The 12,412-nt window shown below is 36.5% G+C and overlaps 1 protein-coding gene across 1 annotated transcript in view; it reads left to right on the forward strand.

Annotated features, from left to right (window-relative positions):
- The window catches only part of SKAP2 (src kinase associated phosphoprotein 2), a 119,973-nt gene that overhangs the window by 13,447 nt on the left and 94,114 nt on the right, over window positions 1–12,412 (forward strand). The window contains exon 4 of the mRNA XM_017731163.1: window positions 10,179–10,285. Within this exon, the coding sequence (XP_017586652.1) occupies window positions 10,179–10,285 (107 nt within the window). The remainder of the gene's footprint in view (window positions 1–10,178; window positions 10,286–12,412) is intronic.

Raw genomic sequence — 12,412 nt, forward strand, 5'->3', positions numbered from 1 at the left:
CCCCGGGGCCCGCTGCCGTCAGGGAGCGCATCACAGAGCGCTCGCTGGTGGAAGGATTAGTCTGGAAATGTAGTTCAGGGTTTAATATATAACGGAGCTTGTTATGGAGCGTGTTTATTATAAATTTAGTATAAATGGAGCTTTATTAGCAAGAGTGCAGCCTTGTGAAAGACCATGCGATGTAGGTTTGGTTTTTTTTTTCAGAGGAAGTGTATGCAAAGTAGCCTGCTTAGGAGATAAAATTTTAACAGGGATTCCTTATTTCAGCCTTTTTTCTTAACGTTGCAAAAGTCTTCAATTCCATAGTGATGTTTCTTTAACCTTTTAATAGGATCATCTCGTGGCAATATGATATTGGCTTTCGATCCACACTGAATGAATGTTTTCATAGTGCAGCGGGAGCTCAGACCTTTAGCTGGAGAGGAGATGATTTAGTGTGCGAGTAATGAAAACTGAAGTGTGGGTTATCTATTGTCTTCCAGTGGAGTTTAAACAAAGCTGCAGAGTTCAGTTTAGAGAAGACTGAAGGGTTGCTACAGTGTTCTGTTCTGTAACTAAACCTGGAAGGGCTCTTATTTCCATGATGCTAATTCTTGAGGTCATGACCTATAGCCTGTGGATGCTGGTATGAGGGTCACAGTGCGAGGTCAAAAAAGCCTATGCAAAGCTTCACTTTTTGCAGTGGTTGAAGAACTGTCTGTTTCTGGACAAGGAAGTTCAAATGTGTAGGCTACAGCATGCCTCTTGAGAAAGTGAAAATATGTAAGTCATATTAGGCAAGTAATGTTATAACAAGGCTCAACAAGTTCATACATTTCTTCTGCCTGTTTAAATCAAGTTGTGCAGCCATAACAGTTCAACTGAAAGGGACAGTGCAACTTGAAACTTCCCAAAGATTCAAGATTGCCAAGATTTTGTAAACTCCAACTATGTGATTGTTTAAAAATAGTATTATAATAATTTGCTGGTTTTTTATATTGTACCTCAGCACTGTTACAGAAGATAAAATGTAGTTGTCCTCTTCTCCTCACTGTCCAACAGAACTGAGTGTGGGAAAGTAAATGTTATTTTATTAAAGGAAATTACTAGCATGATATTAGGTGATATCATGATATTGTTTCATTGCAAATGTATCTGACTTTGGGAGAGCATGTTTTTTAAGATTTAATAACTTCCTGAAGCTCTGACTCTGTAGTAAGCATGAGAGTTGCCCACAAAAAGCGAGTTTGCATTTACTGCTTTGTGTAATTTGAAGGTCAAGAAAATTCTAGTCTATTTACTTTCTTCATTGGTAATTTGATTCAGAATTTCTTTTCCAATTCAACAAATTATTAACAAAAATGAGATTTCATTATCTCTAGCAAAATGGATGATTTGATTTATATAGTCTGTAATTGTTACTGCATAACTTGCTCTGATTTCTGTGAAAATTATATTCAGTCTTCTTTTTATTAGAGTACATTTGATTCTTAAGAAGGATATATTGCCTTTTTAAAAATTCTCTTGATATATCTCTGGTTCAGGTCGTAGAACTATGTATAAATGCTGAGGCTTGCGAACACTGACACCTTAGTTTTCAGTATTTTTCAATAAAATGAAAGTTATACCATTGTTTTCTGCAAACAAGGATACATTTCTCCAAATTACTGTGCATTTGCTGCATGCAGGAATATTAAAAAATTGTGAGAAATTAGAGCCTGCACTTACTTGCAATATATTTGAGGGAATGGGATTCAGTGGTATGAGTTGTTGGTATAATTTCCAGAGTTCAAGAAGTGTGTGCTAAACTTTATTTGGTTGTGTCATTCTTACTTTAGGACTGTACAAATTAGGCTTGACTTTTGCAGGTGTAGAACAAAAGACTCACATAGAGATAAGCAGTCAGATTCTTGGCCAGCTCCTAGTGTAACAAAGCAGCGGCAGCAGCTGAGGGAGTCAACTTTTTGCCCACTTTCATACCTCTGTGCACACCTAGACATTTGAAAAATGGAAAATTTGGAAAGTATTGAAAACTCAGAAGGCAGGGATGGTCAGTTCCACGCCCTCCAGAGAAAGAAGTAGTAGCTCAACATATAAGGTGAATATCTTTTAGGAAAAAAAAGGAGGGGTGAGAGCAGAAATGTGGAAACTACGCTGAAACAAGCTAGGAAGAATAAAAACTACTGTGCACATTTAAACTCCATATTTACTGTTCTTGGTTCTGTGGTAGCAGTTACTTCATTTTTAAAATGTAAATAAAATAATCTCTGTTGTAGCTGAAAGGGAAGGTGAAGAATGGTTCATGCTGTCATGGTATGTTATCGTGGTATAGTAGTTATACTACATCAGCTGTTTTCAAGAATCTTGTAAGTTGTGACCTGTCATACTTCAGAGGCCTCCAGAAGTATTTTTGGAGGCTGGAAGAAGTGGACTGACACTTTCAAAATTCGTATATTCCTGTAGGACATAATGATACTTGACTCTGATCTCTCAAACAGTGGTTCTTTCAGCCTGTGAGTTGTTCCACAAGTATGTGTTGTGGGCGTACTTTCATCCACTCTCTTCCATCACTGAATGTTCTTGAAGTTCCACTGACTTTGCACGTAGTGACTAGCTGGTTTGATTAAGCTATTTGTAAACTCTTGTTTCATGGACTTTGGCCAATAGCATACAGAATCCTACCTTCCATAAGGATAAAACAAGGATGTTTGAAAGAATAATAATAAAAAATAATTAAAGAGCATGCATACAAATAGAACCAGGCTCCTTAAAACTGTAATCACCCATGTGCATCTCTCTCAGAAAGTGCATAAATACTTCTTTGCAACCAGATTGATGAATTTGAGGAATTTCTTGAGTCCTCCTAGAAAGAAGCCTTCTGATGTTGTCTGCCAGGTCAGTAAATATGCTGACAAAAGCATCTTTTGTATCTATATAGGTTGAAAAAAAAAAGAAGATTTTTAGGAGAAGTGGGTATACATGCAAGTGAAAGGCACAAAATTAATTGTATGGGAAAATATTTAATTCTCGTGTGAGACGTGTTACCTGATTTAACACTAACTTTTACAGTTAAGTGTGTTGTTGATTTATGGGTAAAGAAAGTCCATGTTGTTCTTATGACCAAAAATGTACAGTTATATTTATAGCCAATCCACTGATCTTTCAGCCAATTTTATTTTTTTGTTATTAGACATTTATTGTATCTATTTTATTCTTAAATTGAAGAACTGTGTAGAAATATCTTTCTCTTAGACACTGCTGCCTTTTTTTCTTTTAATTTGAAATATTTGACTCTTGATCTAAGCAGTTTAAGCAAAACTGCAAAGCTGTAGTCACACTCAGCAACCTGTTCTAGATCTTAGAATTGGGAAGAAACTTGAAAATGAAGGTAATTTGCATAAAAAATGGATTCATTTTTTGTAAGACTAATATCCAACTAAGGGTATAAAAGTCTGAACTTTGTCAAAGATTCTGACTTAATACAGTTTTTGGCATTTCTCTGTTTTGAGATTAATTGAATCAATACTGTGACTGCCAAAATGTTTAGTTAAAAGAACCTTGTTTTCAATTTATGCTAAAAATAGTGCTAAAGTTGGCAGAAGCACTCTAAGCTCTAGAAACTGTATTTGTGTTTGAAGTTCACGTGCCATCTGTTCTATGCATTTATTTTAGTAAAATATGTATTTTTAATCACTTTTTGCAAAATATTTTGGCTCAATGTTGAAAGTGAGACACCAAAAGTACTAGCCAAATTGAGTCATACTATGGGAATTTGCAGAACCAGTTCCCCATAAAGCATTCAGTGCACCTCATATCTGATCTGCAGCACTAAATTATGCAGAAAAGTATGACATGACATTTTCTAACTAGCATTTTTCACTCTGATAAAAACTGGTCCATTTTTGGGTTTTTTTTTACCGTAGCATAATAGAGGGTAAATCTATGTCTCTAGAGCATTGGTGTTATTCACTGTGTAATTATTGGGAGCACCTGTAGGAAACCTTTAGATGACTCAGATACTTCTGGCTCTTGGCATAGCAGAGTGTGTCTGGAGCTTGAGACTTCTGCTTCCTGGAAACAGTCAAGCTGTTAGAGTAGCACTATATGCAAAGGGTTTGTATTTTACATTTTTTTCTTTTCTGTTTTTGAAAAGAGGTGATATTTCCTTTTTATTTTTTTTCCCCTCTGTACACTCTTTTTCAGGAAATGGCAGCAAGTTGGAGTCTCTTTGGACTTGAGAAAGGGAGTCAGTATCTTGTGGTCACCAGAGCCACATGTGCATGCGAGTTCTGTATTTTAACACACTTGAACTTTTTAGTCAAGAGCATAAATACATCGTTAGTATTTGACCGTAAATGGGAAAGATATGGCTTAGTTGTTACCCAGTTCTTTGAGGATCATCATGACGTATTCCTGGAGAGACCATCAAATGCATTAAAAGTGTGCTAAATATCACTCTATCCCAGAAGTCTGGGAGGTTTCACTGTGGGCAAGTCACTGTGTTGTCCCTTTCATGTACACGCAGCTGTTATCTGTGAAGTGTCCATGCCAAGCGAAATTTCAAGTAACACGAGATAGACCCACCAGTGCAGCACAAAATGGTCTTGTCGTGATATGCATCATAAGAATGAGAGGCAACTCAAAGTAAAAGTTGCAGTTGCTTTGCTTGCTTGAAATGTGTTTGCTTGCAAACTTAATAATTGTTTCAGTATTGTTTAAGAAGTAGCTGCAAAAGAGTTTCTACTTGACCTTTACGAAACAAGCCATTAAAAATCATCATGTTAATAGGGGACCCTAGAAGGCCCTTCAGGAATGAGAGTGTAGGAGCAGACTGCATGTCAAAGCATGCATTGAAAAATTGGTTGTCAGAAAAATCCAGTCTTGCAGGGTGACTGGTGGATTGGGTCAATAGCATCTTAAAAATATAAGATGCCCCTTTCAAGGGGCTAAAGTATACCCCTGCCAGCTTGAAAGCAGCTTTGCCTACCTTTTCTTATGAAAAACGTGTAGTGAGAATCTTGCTTGATCTGCTTGATAGCTTTATCCAGTCCTGTTTTGGTGGGTTCTTACTGGGGCAGAGATTGGACAGAAGGAACTGATTTCAACGTGCTCTGACTTGGGACCTTCTGAAATGGCAAGAAGCAGGGTGGTGTGACCTACATGTCTTTTTATTTTCGTGAGTTGTTTTATTTCTCTTATACTTGAGCAGTTTTAATGCATCATTCTGTCTAGACATTTTTAGAAATAAATTGAAAGTGTTTAGTTATATGAGGATGTGAGCTAGCAAGTCTCTTTCAGAGGCATTGGCTGAAACATCTTGCTTGCTCTTTTTTTAGAGTAAGTGATGTAAGCAGTATCTTTAATGCTTAGGAATTAATTTTTATAATCTCACTGTTTCAGAAGAAAATGAATTCTTGGGAGAAAAAGAAGTCTGGATTTTTTTTAAGCTGGATTCTTATAATGTAATATGGTCCTATTCGTTATACTGGGCTTGTGCCAACTAAATTTGATGGAAGTCTTCAGAACAGGGGGTAGGAACTGAAGTACAGTCCTTGTTACAATGACGAGATTTTGTTTTATGCTCCATTCCTAATGTGGTAAACTTACCCTTTGGAATGCATTATTTCCTGAATCAATAAATAAGCTGTAATGGAAAAGGTAGCATTTAATAAGGAATGACGTGTTTTGTTTTGTTTTTTTTTTTTTAACAGACATCATAAAATATTGATTCTGCTATCAAACCTGTAAGAGATTAGTTTAAGTTGCAGAAACTGGAGAATAGGGTCAGTTCATGTACATATTTTTGTTATTGTGACTGTTAAATATCTACCTTTAATTAAGCTATTTTTTTCCCCAACTTCCAGATAGATCATATGTTATTCTGGGGAAACGAGAAACTATATTAATGGGCATCAACTCCATAATTATACTTGTGGCTGCATAACAGGGACACATTCATGTCATTTCTTTAGGCAATAACTTTTGCAAAGAATTATTTTTAAACTGGTCATTAATTTTATGACCATAGAAATGAGATGCAAAATTTATGCTGTTGTCATTGGCATGGGTTCAAGGCACTACTGACATTATGTGTGATTGTAATGGAATGGCTGCCAACTAATGAGTCTATAGACATTTTGTTTGAGCATGCTTTGCTTTTAGATGTTTGATTAGGCAGCAATGCTTTCAATTATGCCTGCAAATTGTATTGGATACATTTACCTGATGCCCATTGTTGCTTTGTAGTTCGGTTTTCTATTACATAAGTGCAAGTTGAATGCTTTTCTTTAATTTATTGATGCTTTTTGAGTGTATTTTTAGATACTTGGCACCTGAAGAGAATAGTGATTTGTGCTGCTCAACACTGACTCCTCTGACTGTTCAAGGAGTGACACGTGGAGCTTCAAATGCAATTCTGTCTGCTCTTTGCTCCGTAGATGGAGTATAAACTTCAATGAAACACATGGATGGAGGAGCATGTAAAGTGGAGAAAGGGCAGAGATTACCCTGAGTGGGAATGTAGGAGACAGCATAGGATCAACAGGAAGCCTCTCTGTGAACTGTTAGGAGCAATGTCTTTATACATTAATAACATACATAAGATATCTTTTAACGCTGACAGAACGAGGAGGCAAAAACCCCAAGGTTGATACCAGGAAGCAGTCCTTCTTTTGTGCCAGTACATAAATGTGTGGAATGTTGCTTGTTAAAGCTCCAGAGCACAATGAGTCAGCTTTCCTATTGAAATGCCTACAGTTCTTCTGTACAAATTAGATGATTTAAGAATTGTATTTTTCAGTGTATAATATAAATTTATGAAAACTATTATTTATTTGCTACTATTTTTATTTACTCTGAAATAAAAATTGGAGGATTTTTTTGTTGAATCTAGTCCTGCATGAGTGCAGGTTGCTTGTACCTCTATCCAGAGTCTGCCACCTATTCTCCACATTTTTCATGTAAAGTGTGGCTACCTAAATGTAGTATTGTATGACACAGGATTTATATATTTGTTCTGATTGTCTTTCTCAATGAGGGCTTTTTTTTTCATGGAAGTCTTCAAGCCTTATTTAGGATTTAATATCTAGAGAATGCTTTGATAACTGTAAAGCACTGAGTACAATTTCTTTCTTCTTAACACTCTCAACACTTTTCTTTTTTTGGCTGTTTTGTTTTAAGAGCATTTTGAATTTGGATATTGTAGACATAAACCAAAAACTTGTTTTATTATAAATCTACATTCAGTGTTGCCATGGTTTTTGTTGTTTCAAATACCATATATAATTGTGTCATGGTTTTCATGCCAGATGGCAACTAAGGCCCACATAGTCCCTCGCTCATTTGCCCCTGCTGGGATAGAAGAGATAATCGGAAAGGCAAAAGTGAGAAAACTCATGGGTTGATAAGAAGTTGATATAATAGGTAAAGCAAAAACTGCACACACAAGCAAAACATAAGGAATTCATTCATCACTTGCCATGGGTAGGCAGGTGTTCAGCCTTTTCCAGGAGAGCAGGACTCCATCACAAGTAACAGTGTCTTGGAAAGACAAACATCATCACTCTAAACGTCCCCCACTTCCTTCTTTTTCCCGCAGCTTTATATGCTGAGCGTGGCATCATGTGGTATGGACTATCCTCTTGGTCAGTTGGGGTCAGCTGTCCCAGCTGTGTCCCCTCCCAGCTTCTTGTGCACCCCCAGCCCACTCACTGGTGTGGTGGTGTGAGAAGAAGAAAAGGTCTTGACTCTGTAAGCACTGCTCAGCAGTAACTGAAACGTGCCTGTTTTATCAACACGTTTTTAGCACAAATCCAAAACGTAGCCTGATACCAGCTACTGTGAAAAAAATTAACTCTATCCAAGCCAAAACCAGGACAATCTGGGACAGGTATATGGTATGCCCTAAATACGTATGTATTAAAAAGTCCCTTGTTCCTAGGTCATCTGGCTTTTTTATGAAAGTAAAGCACAAATGTTTACTGAATTTGAAATCCTAAGTGTGATTGGAAAATGGTAGTATGGTGACTTAGTGGAAGAGCAAGATAACAGTGCAGCTATGCAAACTTAAATAAGAGATTATGTATTGCTGAGTGGGGCAACATCCTCTGGAGATGTTCTTTCTACATATGTACTCACCTGCTTGTCATCCACAAGTGTTACTCATTCAAATATACTAAAGTTTGCCATTCAGCCCATGAATTGTATGTGCTGGAGTGTGGTGTTTGTGCAATTGTTTTCTGCTAGAAATACAGCCCAATATTTTAAATTATTGCTTGCACTTTCATGAAGGTTAAATGATAACATGTTTATGCATAGCTGATAAGAGGACATTTTTGATTGACAACCAGGGCTTACATCTACACATATATTCTATGCATTCTAGTACTAGTAAAAGTTGAGGACAGGGAAAGAATGGAACAACTTTTGCCATTGTATAGGTTGTGAATATCATGTTTGCTCTTTTTATACGGAGGGTATCATCTAATAGAGATATATATATATAGGCAAAGAGAGACAGGCAACTGGTCTCTGGCCTGTAAGTGTGAAAGATGATCATGCTGGTTATAAATATGGCATTAATAGTTTCTGTTCATGTGCTATCTGCTCTGTGTTCTTCTCTTTGGAGGAAGAGGTGAATTCTAGAGAGAAATAATTTACTTTTGATTGGTTTGACAGGTGTGATGAAGTGCAAATATTTTGATCAGATTAACACGATGACTGGCATGCTACTGGAAGATGGCTGTGTCAAAAATAGGTTGGAGTCAGGTTCAGATTCAGAGCAGTTGTTAAATGGCATGGGAGCTTGGAAGGAAGCTTTCCCAAGAAAAGCATACTAAATTAATGAAGGGAAAGCCTAGCTGGTATTTGACAACCCTTGAATATAAAAGAACTGCAGCGAAGCAAATATCAGGCTTTGTTGTTTTAACTGCATGGAAAGCTTGCTGTTCTTTACAAACAGCCACGGTGCTTTCTTGACATAGTCTCTGAATTTTCTGTGTATTTCCATTGTTAAATGGGAGGGGGTAAAACTCAGTCATGGCTAGGCAATCCTACTGATAAAATCAATTCCTGTGTCTGTGGAGAAGAATATTTTCACTATGCATGGGTTTATTTTGGATTCTTAGAAATTAGTCTTCCCATCCAGTGCTCCAAAAGGGAACACATGAATAGAGAAGGATATTTGGAGGTCTCTGGAAAGCTTTTTGTGTGTGTATATACCAAAAGGCAGTGCTTGAACAATTTAATGTTACATGGTTTTCAAGAAGTTTGAGGACCATTTGATCTAATGGAGCATCAACTTTATGATTCTGGTCTGGTGATTTTTGCCATATTTAGTTTTTTCTCCTTCACCAAGACTTTATTCGGGTTTTTTTTAGGAGCAATGTAGTTTGTTATTTTTCCCCCTCTTCTTTGCCTAGGTGTGTTAAACATATCTGAGAAAATAGACTGAGTTTCGGGAAGAAGTTAAATTTTGCCTAATTAGGTGAAAGCCTTGGCTAATATTGATTTCACTATATCTTTCCCAGACCTTCATGCTTATGCATGACACTGATCAGAGTGCATTAGATTAGCTGATAATGTAGGTTTTGTATCTGTTTTAGCGGGGCTCTCAGTTGGGCAAGAAATTCATTAACAGAATCCTGCGTTAAGCCACAGGTTATACCAGGTGCTGCCAGATGGCAATTCCACTTCTAGTTTCATGGGAGGAATACACACACAATTTTCAAAGCAGTGCCTAATTACAGTGAAGAAAAGTGAAAGTGGGCAGAGGTCAACAAACTCCTGCCAACAGTAGTTTGGCATTTCCTGGGAGGGAAGTTGCTGCAGCTCCATCCCTCACTAGGACAGGCAGAACTTCGGAGCCTGGTGCTCTCCTTTTTTCCTTCTGCCAGTGTTTTCTCTTTTCCCCCCTCTTTGCTGTGGTGTTTCTTTCCCCCCTTGTGAGAAGCTGCCAGCTGTGCAGTGCTGGGAGCAGGTTCATTGTATGACAGCGTTTAGGGAAACTGCTCCAGCAGCACTTACGCATCGGGTCAGAAGGTAGCCCTAGAATGGCATTGCTCACAGCAGTGCTGGAGCCTGCAAGTGCCCATGAGAAATAGGATTTTTTCAGCTCCAGATAGGAATTAATATCCTCCTTATTTTTATTCTGTGTGTTTGTGTGATAAACTATTTAACTAGCAATGTATATTGACTTTTACAGAGCTGGAAGATGAGGAAGAGTCTGAAAACTCTCTTTCTTCGCCTCCTGATAGCATCTCAATAGCATCTGACCGATTTGATAAAGAGGATGAAGCGCCTTCAGATGGTATGTGACACTGTTTACCTTAGAATGTACTAGATTTGCCGGTTTGCTATGAACTGATGTAATCTGATCCTCGTGATGCGAACGTTAGTGTTGGAAAACAGATAAACAGATAAGCAGCACAGCTGGACACTTTTTTTACCTTTGCAAGAACCTTTAAAGGAACTGAAGAGCTCTCTCTAGTGGTCCTAGAGCATAGTGAAGCTGTCTCGAATTTACACGGTGTTTCTAAACTCATGTTTTTTGATAACAAAGCATCTTCTGTAGATGCATATGTTTTTAAAGATAGATCAGTGGCTAAACCAGTGTGAATATTTGTAGTAACAAATTGTTTGTTAATTCAACATTATCAGATTCTTGCTTAATTTTATTGTGCTACTTAATGGCTTGCTGTATTATTTATCTAATAAATAATGAAACAGTTTATGTGATTGATATTTTTCTGCAAACTCCATGCAGAATAGCTTCATAAAATATTAAATTAATTATTCCTACAGTGTTTCCTTCCATTAAGACAGGCTTTTGTACAATGTTTTTGTTATATAAATTTTAAGTTTGGGTTTGCATTTAAAAAAAGTCTACACTTCATAGCTGTTTTCCATGTTTTATTTTGTATTCATTAAGCTTAATGCTAAATGCAACTGTTCTGAAGACATGAACAATTGAATATTTCAACAGTTAACAAGCTTGCTTTAGCATAGTGTCCATATTTTTGAGATTAGTCTATTGTATACATAATATAAACACCTTCTATGGATAATATATGGCAGTAAATTAAGTATATGTACAAATAAATTAACGATGTATATTAATTTGTGGCACTAGAAGTTAGATAGACTTACTAGTGAATGATGTTTTCTGACATGATATGATGATCAAACTGTGCAGCTCCATCTCGAAATACAATTGCTGAATGAAAATATGCTTCCTGCAATGTAGCACTCCACATTTTATATTATCCAGATTATTCCCTTTGGAAACATAAATTGCTTTTATGAGGTATAAAATTATGTCTATTGCAGAACAGGGATAAGTCAAGTACATGCATAAGTGATAAACCTTCTAACCACTGATTCAGAATAATGCATTTTTTTTAATGTCCAGAACTCTGTAAAATGTATAACAATAATAATCACACTTTTTTTTTATGTTGAGCTTATTGCATGTTGGCAGTGTGACCTTCTATTAAAAAAAGTAAAACCAGGCCTTTTTGCTCTCTGGTTGAAACGTAATTATCAGTCAGATTGAGTATGGCTTTTAGAAAACCCAAGCTAATTTTCAAAACTACAGATGAATGCAACTTTCCATGTATTTATTTTTGCTTACAAACATAATCTTATAATTATTTCTAATTGTAACTTAATAACATGGTACTGATTGCATAAAGGGTATGTGACAAAATTATATGACTGTTTAATAGGAGATATGATTATGGAATTGTTTCAAAACAGTTAATCAAGAGAAAAGTGATAACATTCATAACCTAAATAATGAATGGCTGAAGAATGCTGATGCAAGACTGTGTGAAATACCATATGAGTTTGTACAGATGGGTGATGAATTTTTAGCCATTTTGGAAGTTACGAGAGTAGGTATACTAGCTGCTCAACAATCTCTTGACTAATTCGTACCAGTTTAGGTAGAAATATAGAGGATGTGATTCTTTTATATTTGAGGTATTTTTACCTTGCTGGTCTTTCTGTATTTTGTGATAAATCCTCTTTAATTACCTAGTGGGAGTGTAGCACGAGGAAAATTTGAGAGAAAGTGGTAAACTCTGATCTGTAAATACATAATTTATTGGAGTAAACAGTGTTCTTCTTTTTCTCTTTGAATGTCCAATGTGTCATTCTAAGACCATTTTGATTTTAACATATATAATTCATCATTCCAGTCTAGCCACCTAGCCTGTGTATGAAAATGTATGTTGGGAAAATCTTATAAGAGGTGGATTGATCCCCAGAGGTGCCATTTGTTTCAGTTCTAATAGGCATAAATGGGTTTGTTGAAGCTTAATACTGTATTTTAGTTTTTTAGCAGTCTGTTAATGTTCAATATTTAAATCCTTCTCAAGAAACTGGGTCTGTAAGGTAGATGTTTGATCTTATATAATTACCAGTTCAGTTCAGC

The sequence above is a fragment of the Corvus brachyrhynchos genome, unplaced genomic scaffold, assembly GCF_000691975.1.
Source record: "Corvus brachyrhynchos isolate BGI_N302 unplaced genomic scaffold, ASM69197v1 scaffold84, whole genome shotgun sequence".
Taxonomy (NCBI): Eukaryota; Metazoa; Chordata; class Aves; order Passeriformes; family Corvidae; genus Corvus; species Corvus brachyrhynchos.